At 41.9% G+C, this 19,035-nt stretch overlaps 1 protein-coding gene across 2 annotated transcripts in view; it reads right to left on the bottom strand.

Annotated features, from left to right (window-relative positions):
- The window catches only part of KCTD3 (potassium channel tetramerization domain containing 3), a 156,142-nt gene that overhangs the window by 23,213 nt on the left and 113,894 nt on the right, over positions 1-19,035 (bottom strand). For both annotated transcript variants that reach the window (XM_077485767.1, XM_077485768.1), the window contains 5 exons: positions 15,485-15,572; positions 14,767-14,883; positions 13,787-13,957; positions 8,423-8,578; positions 4,601-4,697 (listed from right to left, as the gene is read on the bottom strand). In XM_077485767.1, the coding sequence (XP_077341893.1) occupies positions 4,601-4,697; positions 8,423-8,578; positions 13,787-13,957; positions 14,767-14,883; positions 15,485-15,572 (629 nt within the window). The remainder of the gene's footprint in view (positions 1-4,600; positions 4,698-8,422; positions 8,579-13,786; positions 13,958-14,766; positions 14,884-15,484; positions 15,573-19,035) is intronic.

Raw genomic sequence — 19,035 nt, 5'->3', positions numbered from 1 at the left:
TTAAATTTGGTGTTATCACTCTCACTCTCTCATACTGGTCACTGGAAGTTTAACATGGAACCTCATGGCAAAGAACTCTCTGAGGATCTGAAAAAAAAAAAAAAGAATTGTTGCCCTACATAAAGATGGCCTAGGCTATAAGAACATTGTCAAGACCCTGAAACTGAGCTGCAGTACGGTGACCAAGACATACAGCACTTTAACCACGTGCCACCCGCCATATAGCAAAATGACGGTGGCAAAGTGGTTTCAATATCCTGACCAGACATCATATGAGGTCTTCAGGATATTAAGCCTCTGCCCCCCAGGGGCGCGCATCGTGGTGATCATCGTTGTGGTGTGTCCGTCTGACACACCGCAACACCGATCTAAGTAAAGAGTCTCTGACGGAGGTGGGGGTCAGCCTGTCAGTGCTCAGACTATATGCTGAACACTGAAATTGGTCTGCATGGCTGTCGTCCCACTATGAAGCCTCTTCTAAAGATGATGCACAAAAAAGTCCACAAACAGTTTGCTGAAGACAAGCAGACTAAGGACATGGATTACTGGATCCATGTCCTGTGGTCTGATGAGACCAAGATAAACTTATTTGGTTCAGATGGTGTCAAGTGTGTGTGGCGGCAACCAGGTGAGGAGTACAAAGACAAGTGCGTCTTGCCTACAGTCAAGCATGGTGGTGGGAGTTTCATGTATGGGGCTGAATGTGTGCTGCCAGCCCTGGGGAGCTACAGTTCATTGAGGGAACCATGAATGCCAACATGTACTGTGACATACTGAAGCAGAGCATGATCCCCTCCCTTCGGAAACTGGGCAGCAGAACAGTATTCCAACATAACGACCCCATAACACACCTCCAAGACGACCACCGTCTTGCTAAAGAAGTTGTGGGTAAAGGGGATGGACTGGCCAAGCATGTCTCCAGACCTAAACCCAATTGATCATCTGTGGGGCATCCTCAAACGGAAGGTGGAGGAGCGCAAGGTCTTTAACATCCACCAGCTCTGCGATGTCGTCATGGAGGAGTGGAAGAGGACTCCAGTGGCAACCTGTGAAGCTCTGGTGAACTCCATGCCCAAGAGGGTTAAGGCAGTGCTGGAAAATAATGGTGGACACACAAAACATTGACACTATGAGCACAATTTGGACATTTTCACTTAGAGGTGTACTCACTTTTGTTGCCAGCGGTTTAGACATTAATAGCTGTATGTGGTTATTAGAAACCGGGAACAGCAAATTTACACTGTTATACAAGCTGTACTCACTAATTTACATTGTAGCAAAGTGTCATTTCTTCAGTATTGTCACATGAAAGGATATAATAAAATATTTACAATATTATGTTTGTATACATACACACACACACTCTAAGCTCTGGGATCTCTGGATTACTGCAACAGGGCGGCCACACTGCAGGATCGTGTGTGTGTGTATATATACACACACGATCCTGTGCAGTGTGGCTGCCCTGTAGCAGTAATCCAGAGATCCCAGGGCTTCATTTCCTTTGCGGCTTTGGGCATGGTGGGGGTCCTGTGTATGTTCTAGGGCTGCAACTAAAGATTATTTTCATAATCGATTAGTTGGCCGATTATTGTTTCGATTAATCGGATAATAACCTTAAAAAAAAAAAAAAAAAATAGAGTGTGGTGTATAATTTAGTTAATATGTAAAGTTTTAAAAAAAGACAATTTATTCTTAAACATCTCAATGCAGTGGTAAATATAAATAACCAACTATATGGAAATATAGTAATCGATTAATTTCATAATCGATTAATCGATTAGTTGTTCCAGCCCTAGTATGTTCACCTTACAGACTTATTTTGTAATTCATTTAAAGAAATGGCAAGACTTGGCAAAGCCTGGTCTATTGAGTTGTCCTTTCATCAGGACATATTTCTACAAGCTGGTAGTCTTATGCCACATACACATGACCGGACTTTTTGACAGCAAAGGTCCGATGAAATGAGTCCGTCGGACAATTCGATCTTGTGTGGGCTCCATCGGACCTTTGCTTGCCAAAAATCCGGTGGACTTTAGAAATAGAACATGTTTTAAATTTTTCCACTGGAACTCCGCCGGACCGAGAAATCCGTTCGTGTGTATGCTAGTCCGACGGATAAAAACCGACGCTAGGGCAGCTATTGGCTACTGGCTATGAACTTCCTTATTCTAGTCTGGTCGTACGTCATCACGTTCGAATCTGACTTTGGTGTGATTGTGTGTGGCCAAGTCCGTTCATTCGGAAAGTCCGTCGGAAAAGAACGTCGGACCTAGTCCCTTGAAAAGTCCGGCCGCGTGTACGCGACATTAGTGCTGGCAAAAAAATTACAGCTGAAGGGGATTTGCTGCTATGGAGAACTTTTACTCTCCTCTTTTCCGCTCTTTCAGATGGTGCTCATACATTAGGCTGATTAAATATATAAAAACGGTTTACTAAATATGCTCTAAACGTCATACAGGATCAGGTTTCCCATCAGGTACACATTAATTGGGGTGTTTAGGTTGGCCCTCTCACTACATAACTAACAGTACATCCACACAGGGGCATGGGGGAGGGGTTAGTGGTAAAGTGGCACTAATTTTAGCGACGTTTTTCATCCGCTAGGGGACGCTTTTTTTTTTTTTTAACTGTAAATTTTTATTATGAAATGAAAAGAAAAGTCAGAAGAAAGGTACATAGCCAAACGGGCATACCCTGGCAGTAAACTTGTCAAACAGGTAGGGTACATACAGATACAGGTATGCAGGTATGGTGTATAACACAGTAACACATCAAAATTTTAGCAGGATACTCGGTTCTGAAGGAAGGGGAGGTTTGCAAAAGGGATGAGTGAGGACATATAAGAGTACAAATACAAAAAGGAAAAAAAAAAAAAAAAGCAGGTATAACCAGAGTTTGATTTACAGACATGGTATAGGCAATAACTGAATGAGGGAGAAAAATCAGACAAGAGAAAAATATACGGGTAAGTTCAGTATATGTACTATGGGTATACTCTTGATTATAGGTAACGTCAAGCTTAAGAAGCAGATATAAAATGAATATGATATCCCAGGATGTTCAGTGTAATGGGCTACTCCTGGGGTCCGCTATCCAAAGCTTCCAGGCATACAGGAACTTATCGGTTGTGAGGTTAGCTTTAGCAAAGGCGTATTCGAATCTAAAGTGGGTATTCAGCAATATGAGGACTTGTTTCAGGGTCGGGGAGTGTACAGATTTCCAATTTTTTGCAATAGCTAGTCGGGCAGCGATAAGGATGTGGGTCAGTAGGGCGTGCAGGTGGTGCGGCCACGAGAGGACAGATAGACCTAGTAGTAAGTCAGTGGGAGAGAGCGGGAAAGTTATTTTACAAATCTGGTGTATTAGGTTTTTAATTTTTTTCCAGAATGGTTGTATATGGGGACAGCCCCACCAAATATGCAGTGGTGTGCCTCTGTCACCGCAGTTTCTCCAACAGTTAGGTGAGGCAGAGGGAAAAATTTTAGCCAGTCTGGTCGGTGTGTAGTACCAACCGTGGTAAAGTTTCATCAGAGATTCCCAATGTGAGATGCAGTGAGAGAAGCGTGTCGGAGCATTCAGAGCCTTCTGCCAAGTTTCTGGTGGAACTACGTGTTGCAGTTTGGATGACCAGTATGCAGTGCGTGCGGGATAAACTTCTGGGTCTGGTGAAGTGAGTATTCTGTAGATGAGAGAAATGCCTCCCTTTTTTTGAGTTTTATTCCCAAAGAACTGTAGTAGGGGATCCTTGAGTGGGTTCTTGGAGAAAAGAGGGAGATTTGCTAGGATGGACCTGATCCGGAGATATAAGAAGAATGTTGTGGAGGGGACATGATAGTTGTGCTGTAGTTGGGAGAAGGATAGGAGAGTTGTTGAGGAAAATAATGTGTTCACATTAGTAACCCCAGCTGCGACCCAGACCCCTATGGGGAGATCAGGGGAGAATACTTGGAGGGCTTCTAGGGGGTAGTGGGACGCTTTTAACCGCCACTAGCGGCCAAAGAGTAAATAGCGCCCACAAAGCACTGCTGACGAAAAACACTTTGCAGTCGCTTCAGCAGCAGTGGCCATTGATTTCAATGGCAGGGGAGGTGGAGGAGTGGTGTATACAGTGCTTCCACACCGCCCGAAAGATGCTGCTTGTAGGGCTTTTTCTAACGTTCTGCAAGCGCACCACTACAGTGTGAAAGCACTCAGGCTTTCACACTGGGGCTGCAGGGAAGGTGTTTTTCAGGCACTATTTTTGGCCCGTTTAGCGCCTGAAAAATGCCTCAGTGTGAAAGAAATCTAAATAGAAAGTATAAGCACAGTGTGTGGCCATCATACAGAGACAACATACCTTTGCCCACCTAGTTCGAATTGACAGTGTATGACAACGGCTCCCTCCTCACCTTCCTTTCCTAGCAAGATACATACTGACTGACCTACTCTCCTGTCTCCGCAAAACATTGCCCTATTGGAGTGGGACTTCTGGGTATCGAGGAGCATGTGACAGTATAACAGCCATGTGGGGGGGGGTTAAGGGACATCACCCAACTGGGTAAGCTCCGATACCAACCAACACTGAAGCTTATCTGGGGGATGCATCATAATTAGTTACCTTTTTCCAGTTGAAGAAAGCCTCACAAACAACTTGTTAGTGATGGGAACCACCTTCTGGATAAACACCTGTTGATCGTCTCTTTCTCCAAAAGGTCCTGCAGGCACATAAGTTAGCCAAAAATTCAACACACAAGTTACACGGTAATGTAAAAATGATTGCTTCCAGGTATATGAAGTTTATGAACCTACTACAAGACATTTTTATGGTACAGTTCATAGCGGCCCTGACTAGAAATGATGCACGGCTGGACCTGGTAATCGCAAACCATGCAAAGCTTATTACTAATATTCATATAACCGGATTTAATTTAGTGTAAGCAGTAAACAACAAGCTCATACTGGAAATTTTTATAATATTTAACCACTTCCTGAGCAGCCATTTTTTGTGATATGGCACTACGTTGCTTTCACTGACAATTGCACGGTCGTGCAATGTACCCAAACTAAATAGATATCCTTTTTTCCCCACTAATAGAGCTTTCTTTTGGTGGTATATGATCACCTCTGTGGTTTTATTTTTTTTGCGCTATAAAACAGAAAAAGCAACAATTTTGCAAAAAAAAAAAAAAAAAAAAAAAAAAAAAAAAGATATTATCCGAACAAAATGTAAAAAAAAAAAAAAAAAAAAAAAATGAACTTCTTCCCCCGTTTAGGCCAATATGTATTGTGCTACATATTTTTGGTAAACAAAAATCCCAATTAACGTATATAGATTTGTTTGCGCAAGTTATCGCGTCTACAAAATAGGGGATAGATTTATGGCATTTTTATCATCATTTCTTTTTTACTAGTAAAGGCGGTGATATGCGATTTTTTAGCGGGACAGATCGGACACTTTTTTGAATTGACATTTATACAGCGATCAGTGCTATAAAAATGCAACGATTACTGTATAAATGACACTGGCAGGGATGGTGTTAACACCAAGGGTGATCAAAGGGTTAAATATTCCCTAGGGAGGTGCTTTCTAACTGTGGGGGTGAGTGGACTGACAGGGAGTAGAGAGAGATAGCCGTTCCCAATTGCTCGGAACAGCTTTGTTTACACTGGCACATCCCCCAATCTGCCTCTCTGTGGAGCGATCATGGGTGGCCGATGGACATAGAGTCCGCTGGATCCAATGATTGGCTGCCCCCGCTAGCGCATGGTGCCCACAAATCACAGTGTACGCTCCCAACATATATTGATGGCAATTCATGCAGCCAAGCTGCCGCAGTATAACTGCGGTGCCTGGTCGGCCAGTGGTTAAGAGAGCAAATTTTCCAAGGATGAGGGCTGCTCTCCAAGACTTAGACTGGGAAGGAATTTTGGCATCGAACACAGTACAGAAATAGGAATTCTTTAAAAAAAAAAAAAAAAAAAAAGTGAACTCCCTGCCAGGTACATTTCCAGGGGCAATCAGTTTAAAATGCTAAAAATAAAAGCTATGTGGCTTATGGCCAAAGTAAAAAAATGAAAAAAAGCTATGAAGAAAGAGCTTTTAAAAAATATAAAAATGAAGGAATACCATCATCGTTTAAATGTTACAAGGAATATAACAGAATATGTAAAAAAAAAAGGAATCAAGGCTGCAAAAAATTCTAAATAAACAGATTGCAAGATAGTAGGACAAAACCCCCTAAAATTCTTCAAATATATAAATATATCAATAGTATATTAAATATATTTATTAATAGTAAAAAAGGTCAGGTCTGAGCATGAAGGTCCTTTACAAAATAATCTATTTACAAGCCAACCAGTTGCACTGTTTTGGGCAACTATGTGGCAGATGAGGTTTAATGTTGAAAAATGTAAAGTTTTCACTCGGGGGGGCTAAGAATATGCATGATGCATACTAGGGGAATCCATAGTGGTGAAAGATCTGGGTGTTCTGGTAGATCACGAGTATAATAATAACATGAAATACCAAGCTGCGATTTCCAAAGCAAGCAAAATCCTTTGTATTGAGAGGTATGGACTCCAGAGAGAGAAAGAGAGATAATTTTGCCCCTGTACAAATTAATAGTAAGACCTCATCTGGAATATGCAGTTTAGTTTTTGTCTCCAGTTCACAAAAAGGATATCAGGGAGCTGGAGAAAGTGCAGAGAAGGGCAAACTGATAAGAGGCATAGAGGAACTCAGCTATGAGGAACGTTTAGAGGAACTGAATTTATTCTCTTGAGAAGAAGAGATTAAGGGGGAATATGATCAACATGTATACCTAAATCAGTGGCCCACAGTGAACTTTAATCTCCAAATACAGAAAGGTTTCTTTACAGTAAGAGCTGTGAAAATGTAAAATAGACTCCCTCAAGAGCTGGTTCTGGTCAGCTCAGTAGATTGCTTTAAGCACTTCAGCTCCGTTAGGTTTACCGCCCTTCAGGACCAGGTCAATTTTTCCAATACGGCACTGCGTTACTTGTAACTGACAAATGTGCGGTCGTGCAACGCTGTACCCAAATAAAATGCGTCCTTTTTTCCCCTGGAACTAGAGTTTTTTTTATTTTATTTTTACGGTATTTGATCACCTCTGTGGTTTTTATTTTTTGTGCTATAAACAAAAAAAAGACCAACAATTTTGAGGGGAAAAAAAAATATATTTCTTACTTTCTGCTATAATACATATCCAATTAAATTTGTAGAAAAAAAAATAAAAAATCTAATTTCTTCATCAATTTAATCCAAAATGTATTCGGCTACATATTTTGGGTAAAAAAAAGTTCCCAATAAGTGTATATTGATTGGTTTGCACGAACGTTATAGTGTCTACAAACTATGGGAGAGATTTATGGCATTTTAATTTTGACCAGTGACGCGATTAGTGATCAGTGCTAAAAATATGCACTGATCAATGTATAAATGACACTGGCAGGGAGGAGGTCAACATCAAGGGCGACCAAAGGTTAAATGTATTTTTTAGGGAGTGCTTGGTTACTGTGTGGGTGGTGCTTTTACTGTGGGAAAACCGAGCTCTGTGTTCCTGCTCTGTAGGAACACAGGATCACAGCGTTCACGTGTCACAGAATCGCAAACTGCCTTGTTTACATAGGCAGATTGCCGTTCTGCCTGTCTCCTGAACAATCGCCAGATGCCAACGGACATCAAGTCCGAAACCGCTGATTGACTCCCGCTGTGTCCAAGCAGATCTGGAAGTGCAGAATGGCGTGCAGGTACATGATTCTGCGCAGAAGTGCAGCCGCCCCACAGTAAATGTATGTGAAGCGGTCGGCAACAGGTTAAGAAAGGACTGGATTCTTTCCTAAAATGTACATAATATAACTGGATAATAATTTTTATAGGTAAAGTTGATCCAGGGAATATTCGATTGCCTCTTGGTGTATCAGAAAGGATTTTTTTTTTCCCTGTTGGGGCAATTGGATCATACTTTGCTGAGGTTTCCTCTGGATCAACTGTGGGTATAGGATTGAACTAGGTGTCTTTTTCCAAGCAGACTATGTAAATTATTATGCACTTAACAGTGACCTTGGTGCTGTAAAACATACTCTTGCTGAATACCACCAGTTGCAGTAATATCAGCCATATGGTGCTCTCAAAGTTCCAGCTCCTGTAAATATACCCAGAAAGAGCTACTAAGTTAAAATAAAAAAAGTATACCTCTAGAGCAGGGGTAGGCAACCTGGGCCCTCCAGCTGTGGTGAAACTACAAATTCCATCATGCCTCTGCCTCTAGGAGTCCTGGCTGTGATTGTCAGGGTCTTGCAATGTCTCATGGGACTTGTAGTTTTACCACAGCTGGAGGGCCAAGGTTCCCTACTCCTGCTCTAGAGGGACTTACAAATAACACCTTCACTGCCAATGTAAGAAAGGAGGAGAAGGTACCTATGTCATTGCCTGAAGAGTAGCTCCCATGGCTCTCCGTTTCTTCGAGGGAAAGGATTTTAAAGGAGGCGAGTGGGGTTGATCCCGGCTGAGTGGAGATCATCCCTCTAAAGCGAGTTACAGTCCAGGTTCGGACATGATTATTATCAGCACAAACTAGAAGAAAGAAAACAGGACAACAGATTAAATCTTACTTGCATTAGCAGCAATACGAGGATTGATGCCACACTTTGCCATGTCTAAAGAGTTCACAGGTACTACAACCACAATTACAGCCTACTACAGCTTAGTCTGATCATCCATCCAAAAAAGCTTAATTTTTTTTAACTTTGCATGGAGTTTGAAGGGATAGAACATCTGTTTTTTTACTGCTGCTCCTAATGGGAAGTTTTCTCTAGCGACAGGGATATCTTGTCGACAGGGACACAGACAGCCCCTTGAATGGCCAAGCAGTGATGACGTTACTCCCAGCTATGCACATGGGAGTCAATTTATCACAGCACTGAGGGGTTGCGTAATTCTGGTCTGAGCTGCGCACATTACCGCTGACATGCCGAAAGAGGAATTTATGACAAAAGAGACCATTAGGGTCTCTTCTGTTACAAAAAACATTCCTATCAGCGGTTTTCCAAACTTTGACTTTAATATCACTTTAAATTACTCTCAGTTGGACCGACTCATTAACTGTGTACACAGTTAATGCTCCCCAATAATATTTAATCACTTGATCCAAAGGCCTTTTCTGGCACTTTTTGTTTACATGTAACAATCAGTATTTTTTTTGCTAGAAAATTACATAGAATCCCCAAAACATTATATATATATATTTTAAAGTGGAGGCCCTAGAGAAATAAAATTGGTGGATTTTGCAATTTTTTTTTATGTCACAGTATTTGGCCAGCGTTTTTTCAAACGCAAGTTTTTGGGGAAAAAAAATACACTTTTCAAATTTTAATGCAAAAAACCCCCACAATACATAACCCAATTTTTTGGTCAAATATAAAAAGATGAGGTTACGCTGAGTAAATAAATTAGGTATAAACATAATAATAATAAACATTTCACACGTTAAAATTGTGCAGGCCCGTGCAATGGCGACAAACAATGTACATTTTGCTATCCATAGGCAACGTTTTAAAAGCCTTTAACCACTTGTCTACAGGGCACTCTCACCCCTTCCTGCCCAGGCCAATTTTCAGCTTTCAGCGCTGTTGCACTTTGAATGACAATTGTGCAGTCATGCAACACTGTACCCAAACAACATTTTTATCAATTTTTCACACAAATAGAGCTTTCTTTTGGTGGCATTTAATTACCACTGTGATTTTTATTTTTTTGCTAAACAAACAAAAAAAAGACCAATTTTTTTATTTATTTTTTTTTAAATGTGGGTACATCGCTGGTCATAAAGCGATTAATAGGAGATATCGACCTCAAGTTCCATCCAGTTCAACTATTATATACAAAAATATATCCCTGTTCCCTGCAGCTTAACCACTTTCAGACCGGACCATTTTGCTGGTAAATGACCAGAGGTCTTTTTACACTTTGGCACTGCGCTGCTTTAACTGGTAATTGCGCGGTCATGCAATGTTGTACCCAAACAAAATTTGCGTCCTTTTCTTCCCACAAATAGAGCTTTCTTTTGATGGTATTTGATTGCCTCTGCGATTTTTATTTTTTGCGATATAAACGTAAAAAGACCGCAAATTTTGAAAAAAAATGATATTTTCTACTTTTTGTTATTAGAAAAATCCAATAAACTCAATTTTAGTCATACATTTAGGCCAAAATGTATTCAGCCACATGTCTTTGGTAAAAAAAAAGTCAATAATTGTATATTTATTGGTTTGCGCAAAAGTTGTCACATCTACAAACTAAGGTACGTTTTCTGGAATTTACGCAGCTTTTAGTTTACGACTGCCTATCTCATTTCTTGAGGTGCTAAAATGACAGGGCAGTACAAAACCCCCCCAAATGACCCCATTTTGGAAAGTAGACCCCCTAAGGAAATTGATAAGAGGCATGTTGAGCCCATTGAATATTTTATTTTTTTGCCTCAAGCGATTGAATAATGACAAAAAAAAAATTTTTTTTTTTTTTTTTACACAAAGTTGTCACTAAATGATATATTGCTCACACATGCTATGGGCGTATGTGAAATGACACCCCAAAATAAATTCTGCTGCTTCTCCTGAGTACGGGGATACCACATATGTGGGACTTTTTGGGAGCCTAGCCGCGTACAGGGCCCCGAAAACCAAGCACCACCTTCAGGCTTTCTAAGGGCGTAAATTTTTGATTTCACGCCTCACTACCTATTACAGTTTTGAAGGCCATAAAATGCCAAGATGGCACAAAACCCCCACAAATGACCCCATTTTAGAAAGTAGACACCCCAAGCTATTTGCTGAGAGGCATGTTGAGTCCATGGAATATTTTATATTTTGCCACAAGTTGCGGGAAAATTACAAACTTTTTTTTTTTTTCACAAAGTTGTCACTAAATGATATATTGCTCACGCATGCCATGGGCATATGTGAAATGACACCCCAAAATAAATTCTGCTGCTTCTCCTGAGTACGGGGATACCACATATGTGGGACTTTTTGGGAGCCTAGCCGCGTACGGGGCCCCAAAAACCAAGCACCGCCTTCAGGCTTTCTAAGGGCGTTACAGTTTTGAAGGCCATAAAATGCCAAGATGGCACAAACCCCCCCCCCCAAATGACCCCATTTTAGAAAGTAGACACCCCTAAATTTAGGGGTACACTAGTGAGACTAGGTAATAAATGGCGGGTGCCCTGAAACTATAAAAAAATAACTAACCAACCAGCGTCACCTGTAACAGTTATATGGTGATCACTGGTGAAAGGGTTAACTAGGGGGCAATCAGGGGGCTTTATGCGGTAGTATATGGGGGTCCCTGGCGCTATAAAAAGCTGCGGCGAACCTAAATACCTACCTGCCTAACTAGCGTCACCTGTGACACTAATACAGCGATCAGAAAAACGATCGCTTATTAGGCTGGGTTCACACTGGAGCGATGCGGGAACGCCACGAATGCGCGGCGGGTTCCCGCATCGCATGCCTCCCGGCGGCAGTTCACACTGCCCTATGCGAACTGCTGGGAGTGTCAGTGAAATGTTAATGACACCCCCAGATCAGTTCGCATATCGCAGTGCGATCTGCAAACTTGGATCGCATGGTGTGAACACCCATGCGATCCGATTCTGCTGCGGACCAAAAAAAGGGTCCCGTGCGAGTTTGCGGCGGGTGCGGCGGGTGCGACACGAATTCAGCCATACTATCTGTATAGCTGAACTCGAATCGCACAGAGATCGGATGTGATTTGCACTGCAGTGCGGTGCGAATCACATCCGTTCTCATAAACCGCTGCAATGTGAACCCAGCCTTAGTGACACTGGCGACGGGGGGTGATCACGGGGTTAAACCTTTATTGGGGGGGTTAGGGGGGTACCTTAGAACTAAAGGGGGCTAACCCTAACTGCCCTAACAGTTATTAGTCACAAATGACACCTGCCGGGTGATCAGGGGGTTAAACCTTTATTAGGTAATAAATGGCGGGTGCCCTGAAACTATAAAAAAATAACTAACCAACCAGCGTCACCTGTAACAGTTATATGGTGATCACTGGTGAAAGGGTTAACTAGGGGGCAATCAGGGGGCTTTATGCGGTAGTATATGGGGGTCCCTAGCGCTATAAAAAGCTGCGGCGAACCTAAATACCTACCTGCCTAACTAGCGTCACCTGTGACACTAATACGGCGATCAGAAAAATGATCGCTTATTAGGCTGGGTTCACACTGGAGCGATGCGGAAACGCCGCGAATCCGCGGCGGGTTCCCGCATCGCATGCCTCCCGGCGGCAGTTCACACTGCCCTATGCGAACTGCTGGGAGTGTCAGTGAAATGTTACTGACACCCCCAGATCAGTTCGCATATCGCAGTGCGATCTGCAAACTCGGATCGCATGGTGTGAACACCCATGCGATCCGATTCTGCTGCGGGCCAAAAAAAGGGTCCCGTGCGAATTTGCGGCGGGTGCGGCGAATGGCTGAACTCGAATCGCACAGAGATCGGATGTGATTTGCACTGCAGTGCGGTGCGAATCACATTCGTTCTCATAAACCGCTGCAATGTGAACCCAGCCTTAGTGACACTGGCGACGGGGGGTGATCACGGGGTTAAACCTTTATTGGGGGGGTTAGGGGGGTACATTAGAACTAAAGGGGGCTAACCCTAACTGCCCTAACAGTTATTACAGTCACAAATGACACCAATGCAAAAAAAAAAAAAAAAAAATGACATTGGTGTCACTGTGACTGGGGGGGCAGGGGTAATTGGGGGGGTGATCGGGGGGTAAAGGGGGGGTGTGAGTGTGCCTGGCATGTTCTACTGTGTGTGGGATGTGTTGGTGCAACTCACTGATCCGCTCTCCTCCGTGTCGGAACGAAAAATACCGACACGGAGGAGAGAATACATCACTTCCTCTCCTGTGTTTACATTACAGGAGAGGAAGTGATGTCACCGGGGATTTCCATTCGTCGGGAGCGATCGCGAGGGGGTGGCCATGAATGAATGGCCGTCCCCTCGTCCGGGATCGCTCCCGAACGAAAACCGACCGCCGCAGGCACCGGGCGGGGGCCCGATCGGGCCCCCGACCCGCGGGAGGCAAATCACGTACATGTACGTGCTTATGCCTGCCCGTGCCATTCTGCCGACGTACATCGGCGTGAGGCGGTCGGCAAGTGGTTAATGATGCAGGTGATATATATATATACTTACCCTTTTTCAGTTCCTTCAGTCTGGTCACGCGATCCGGCTCCCATATCTCATTTAGCAGCAGCTGCAGGGGAGAGGAGGGAGCGCTGGTAACATCTGGGACATCGGAGCCCGTGGATGAAGTCCCCACTCCTGAAATTCTCAGCTGTTGATGAGCGCTCTCTTCACTCCCTTGCAGATGCCCCTCACTGGCACAGGGATCATGTGTCAGGACTGGAGCATTTACACGGGCTAGTTAACATAAGTGCCAGGAGTGGGTGAGGGGACACAGTTAAAGCTAGTAAGTGTTAGTCAGGAATTCTACTTTTGGCCTGACCCACTGCTGCTACAGGAAGAAGAGCACCTATGGGGATTGTCCTATCTTCAAGGGAGCAGGCTGTCTGCACAACGTGGAGACGTGCTTCAAGCCTAAATAAAAAATAAAATTACCACATGTAACCAATAACTAACCAGACCAATAACTCACAATATATTGTTTTAGAATTTTGGACTATCTATATCTGATGCACAAAAATTACACAGAATACTATACACTAGCAATGACTGTCTCCACATGTACCTGATACGAGATGTTTCTCTGATAACATGATCTTGGTCACCGGGCTTCGGTGTACTGTAAACGTTTGGAAGAGCTGAGGCCCAGAGCCCACCGTCTCTGGATGTTGCACAATCACCCTCACTGCTCCTGAGCTTGTGCCGTAAGCAATCTCAATCCAGTTTCCACTGACACCTGCAAACAAAACATAAAGGGCGGGTAAGATGGCACGTATTATCCAAGTGTGTCATTACAGTACGCAGTTTTAACACAGACATCAGCAGAAGGAACCACTGAGTGCAGCCGGGGACCAGGAATTTGACACTCCTTTGAACACCTTATTTTAGCAACAGGGGTAACCCTCCCATGAGCCGGCAGGCTACTTTTCGAGGTCAATAACTTTCTGCTTCCATATACATTGAGCACTGCATATTGCATCCATCCTGGGTAAGTAAATGTTTCCCTAATGATGGACTAATAAGATCTGAGATATTAATCCATTTTTCAGGAGGAATGTAATGAACTCTGTATGATCATAGTCAGATAAATGTGATAACCTGACCTGTACCAACAATTCATGAATCGGATGCAGTGTTTTGCTGTTGTACATTTTTAATTTTCCCCTTCTTTTCTTTGTTGTAAATTTGTTTTTAATTACTTGTGATTTGCTTGTTTCAATGCACTCAATTCTGTTAGTCCTGATGAAGCGGATGACCAGCGAAACACGTTGCCCTTTTAGAAGATTTAATGCCCTTATCTTTGTAATGTATTTTACAGACAATATCCGTTGTTATACTGTAGGAAATAAAAATTATTTTTAGACAAATTGTATGATATAAGAATAACTTTTTGGCGTGGCAGATGTGAACACAAGTCCCAATATACCCTTTGTCTTTTTGTCACTTTACCGGAATGATACCCAAGTGTTCATATATTCTAGGCTAACTGCACTCCGTCCCACAAACTTTTGGTCCATTTACAGACAGGATCCCTACATCACTCACTGGTTTTGGGTGTGAGGTAGACACTCAGGGCAGTGATGGCATCATTGGAGGGATCATGATACAATTCCGTCACTAGCAGATCATTATCTTTCATGCGCAGTGGAAACTTCTGCATATCTGGAATAAGAAACAAAGCCAACATCATCATCAGCCCTGAATCCGATGATTCCATGCTCGATGGTAAGGTATAAACAAAAAGATATTAAAGTGGAACTTCACTCAACCAATCAACATTGATTATGTTTAATCCTTGTGCTGCTAGCATTAGTAAATAGATAGGAAACAATAACTTTTTTTTAAATTTCTTCAGTTACTTCCTGGTTTCTTGTCATATATATATTGTCAAATTATGTCATACATCCCAGGAGTCTTCAGGAGGTGAGGAGAGGTTTTCTCACCTAAGCACACTCTCCTGCATGCATGCTTGAGCTAAGGGCAAATGGAGTCCAGGAAGTAAATGCTTAATTTGCCCTTACTCAAGATGGCCAAAACCAAAAATGTGCCAAGGGGTGTTGCACAAAGTGATTTCTCAACATAATAAAAAATGGAAACATGGGTGAGTGGGGCAGTTTGTTTTGAATATTAAAAATTAATTTGTGCTTTTGGTTTGTGGTGCTCGGATGTAGTAAATATCTACTTTAAAAGATGAAAGAGGTTTCTGGTCTTTCACCGCAAACGTGCTACATTTCCCTTTTTCTCCAATAAAAATATATCTCACCTATATAATAAATGGATCCATTGTTGCACCCCAAAAGCAGAAAGGAGCCGGCTGTGTCATAGCTGGTGATAGGAACAACATCCTGTACCTGAGGAGAGAGCAATAACCATTCACATTCCGAATGCAGAGCTTATTCTGCAATTACTTTTTACAAAAGTAAGTCAGTCTAAAACAAACTTTAAGTGTAATACTTCCCAGTATTTTTACCTTCCACAAAGATAAGCGGAAGAGATTTAATAAAACGGGGGTGCTCAGAATCTGGTGCAGCTGTGCATGGTAGCCAATCAGCTGCTAACTTCAGCTTGTTCTATTAAGCTTTGGTAAAAGAACCTGGAATCTGTTCGTTTCACCAGATTTCACACGCTCCCGTTTTAGTAAACAATCCCCATTGTTTTTCTTTTAGGGTCCTTTTACACTGGCTTGTCTGTATGACAGACTCCCAGTTCACTGATCCCCAATGAGCAGGCGAATGACAGGTCCATCTCCGCTCACTGTGCAAAAACGGGCCTGTCAGAGTCCCGCTCTCCTCTATGGGGACCCCATGTTCGTTTTTATCCGATCCCATTCAATCCTCCAGATGGATGGAAAATAGGGTCACCGTTTGGATTTGGTGGACAGGATTGGATAGCGGCAGATGTCAGCGGACATGTCACAGCTGACATCTGCCATTCCATAGGGCTGAATAGAGCGTTCGATCAGGTCCGCCTGAAAAACTGACAGCCGGACCTGATCGGAAAGCCAGTGTGAAAGGGGCCTTAGGCTGGTCAATATAAAACAATGAATAAATAAATAAAGTCGCGCTATGGAAAAATCAAAGCTCCTAAGTGATAGAAATATGTGAAATAAATTGAAATTAAAAGTGGAGAGAGAAAAGGAAATATACTGGGTTAGAGCTGCCTGTGCCTGAAGCCCTCACTTCCTTATTGGGGAGGAGAGGGAAATAGAAATGTGAAATAAAAAGGTTATGGCGCTAAACCCTATTAGTGATGAGATGAGTTAACTTATCAAATCCTAGTGTTTAATTTTTTATATAAAAAGAGAAAGAAAAAGAAAGAACTGTTGGTGATACCGTGAAAAGATATCCTAAAGCAATTTTATCCAAAACAAATTGTGTGTGATTAATGTGGAGTCAGCATTCATGTTGCATTATAATTAAAACCAAAAATGAGTATTAAATTATCCTATGCGTATCGACCTACTGAAAACATGTAAACCTTCATTAAATGTGCAAAATAGTGGAAATAATGTTAATATTCGACAATATGTTAGTGTAAAACAGATTGTGCAAACATGTGCAAAAAAATGTGCAAAGAAACAACTAAAGGTCAGAGCAACCAAGGATCCGAAATAATTTAACCATAAAATCGCATGAAGGCGCTAAATGTGCGAATAGACAATATTTTCAACCAATAATCGCATGAAGACGCATCTGTGTCCAGTATAAGTCCAAAATTAATATTTGGCTTGATAGTGCTGCCTCTTCAGACTATTGTTGTAATTGTTACAAAAAGTTAATGGGGGGTATTTGATTCACTCGTGCAAATAGTGCGGGCTTTCAATTAGAGAACTTCATCCCCGGTGCGCCACTCTGTGCTATAGTATGTGAATGCTCTCACCAGAGATAATGCCCCTGTGGGGCTGGACGGACCTTCACAATGTAAGCCACTGTGTCGCTCTCTGGCTGCTGCTGGTGCACTGGGTGAAGCTTCGTTGTTCCGTCCGTATGGTATCCAACGTTAATTATATAAGGGAAGACATATCCATAGTGTAATACGTTCTTAACCAAATCGTTCGTTTATTAGTATTAAAATCTACTCACATTTTACATTAAAAGCATGTGCATATAGGAAAAACTCCGCCGTTCGTCTCAAACGAGTGCACACAACGTGGCCACGCCCTACGCGTTTCGTCACTACGACGTCCTCTGGAGCGGCCATATTGGTGCACCTTATTGCTTAAATAGGGTGCAGTGCTCCACTACGCCTGCGCTGAAATAACAGCGCCATTTTGGGTGTGGGATGCCCTTACTCTGCTGGGAATGAATACCATTACTCCCCCTAGTGCCCTTAGGGAAGACAGATATACTTAGCCTTGGAGCACTGCAGCCTACCCATAAACCATACTCAGTTTAGATGACATTCTTTAGTCTTTTCCCATTTAACCGGACGTTTGTAATTAAGGGAATAAAAAAATAATAGTAAAAATGACACTAAAAATACAGTAAATAAATGTATGTATAGGAATACATACATAAAATTCACATATATATAATTCATACATATATAAAAATATATAAAAATTCTTACATAAAAATTCATACATAAAAAAGGGGGTATACATTAATACTGAAAAAACGCATGAATTTATAAAGATTATAAAAATTATAAAAATTATTTAAGGTGTTTTTAATATGTTTAGAAGAGTTTTTTTGTGCATACTAATATGTGAATATAAATGGAGAGATTATTCCAAAGGAAAGTTTTCCAAGAGGAAAGTTTTTTTGGGAAGGAATTGAATAAAATAAAATTCTTAAAAAGATATAGATATATATGGAGGTGATAAGAAGGTCTGTTTAGCATCGTCCTATAGGTGATTGTAATATTTGTGACTGTGTGTTTGATTCCTACAGGGGAACTTTTAGATAATTTAGATAAGTCTTGTTGTAATTCCGACACATCTACTGTGTTTTGAATGAATAACATTCGACCTGAACCCGAAGGTATGGGCCATGAGGTGTTAATGTTGGGATAGATAGGCTACTTATATATGTGGTTAGGTCTTGTCGGGATCCTGTAATGTTATGTATGTGTATGGGTAACATTCGGCTACGGAATGTTCGTCCAGCATTATCTAATGCTGAGGCAAACAGTTGACTATTAAAAGTTAGTTAAGAAGCAATTGAGGTCTAATTCTATGTTCATTCCCCTTGGCTGGAGGGTATCTAAATTAAAAATCCATTTCGTTTCGTTCCTGGATATCTTGATCGTTTTGTCTTCCCCTCTCCAGTGGCCTCTTATTTTGTCTATTCCGTAGAAAATCATTTGTCCAGGATCCCGATTGTGGAAATCCCTAAAGTGTTTGGAAACACTGTGTTTCTGGAAGCCTTTTTTGATATTTGCAATATGTTCCCTTATCCTGACTTTTAACTCCCTGGTAGTCCTTCCCACATATTGCTTATGGCAAGGACATTCAATGACGTAAGTGACGTGGGAGCTGTTACAAGTAATCAATTCTTTGATTTTATATTCTTTTCCATTAGAGGTGGAATTAAAAGTAGTTTTCTTTTTTTCTGTCTTTTTACTATTTCTGCATGGGAGGCAGTTTCCGCACTTATAGAATCCTTTTAGGGTCTCAGAGATTTTTATTTGTTTTGGTGGGTCCATCACGTTTTTTACTAGTTTGTTTCGGAGTGTTGGAGCCTTCCTGTAGATGAACCGTGGTTTGTTCGGCAACATGGCCTGGAGTGAGCTGTCTGCTTGTAAAATCGGCCAGTGTTTTTTGATGATACGCTCTACATCTTTATGTTGTCTGTTATACCCTGTGAGGAATGC

The sequence above is a fragment of the Lithobates pipiens genome, unplaced genomic scaffold (genome assembly GCF_037356315.1).
Source record: "Lithobates pipiens isolate NorthernLeopardFrog02 unplaced genomic scaffold, aLitPip1_a1.2 Scaffold_18, whole genome shotgun sequence".
NCBI lineage: Eukaryota > Metazoa > Chordata > Amphibia > Anura > Ranidae > Lithobates > Lithobates pipiens.
This window is presented reverse-complemented; position numbering and strand designations above follow the sequence as displayed.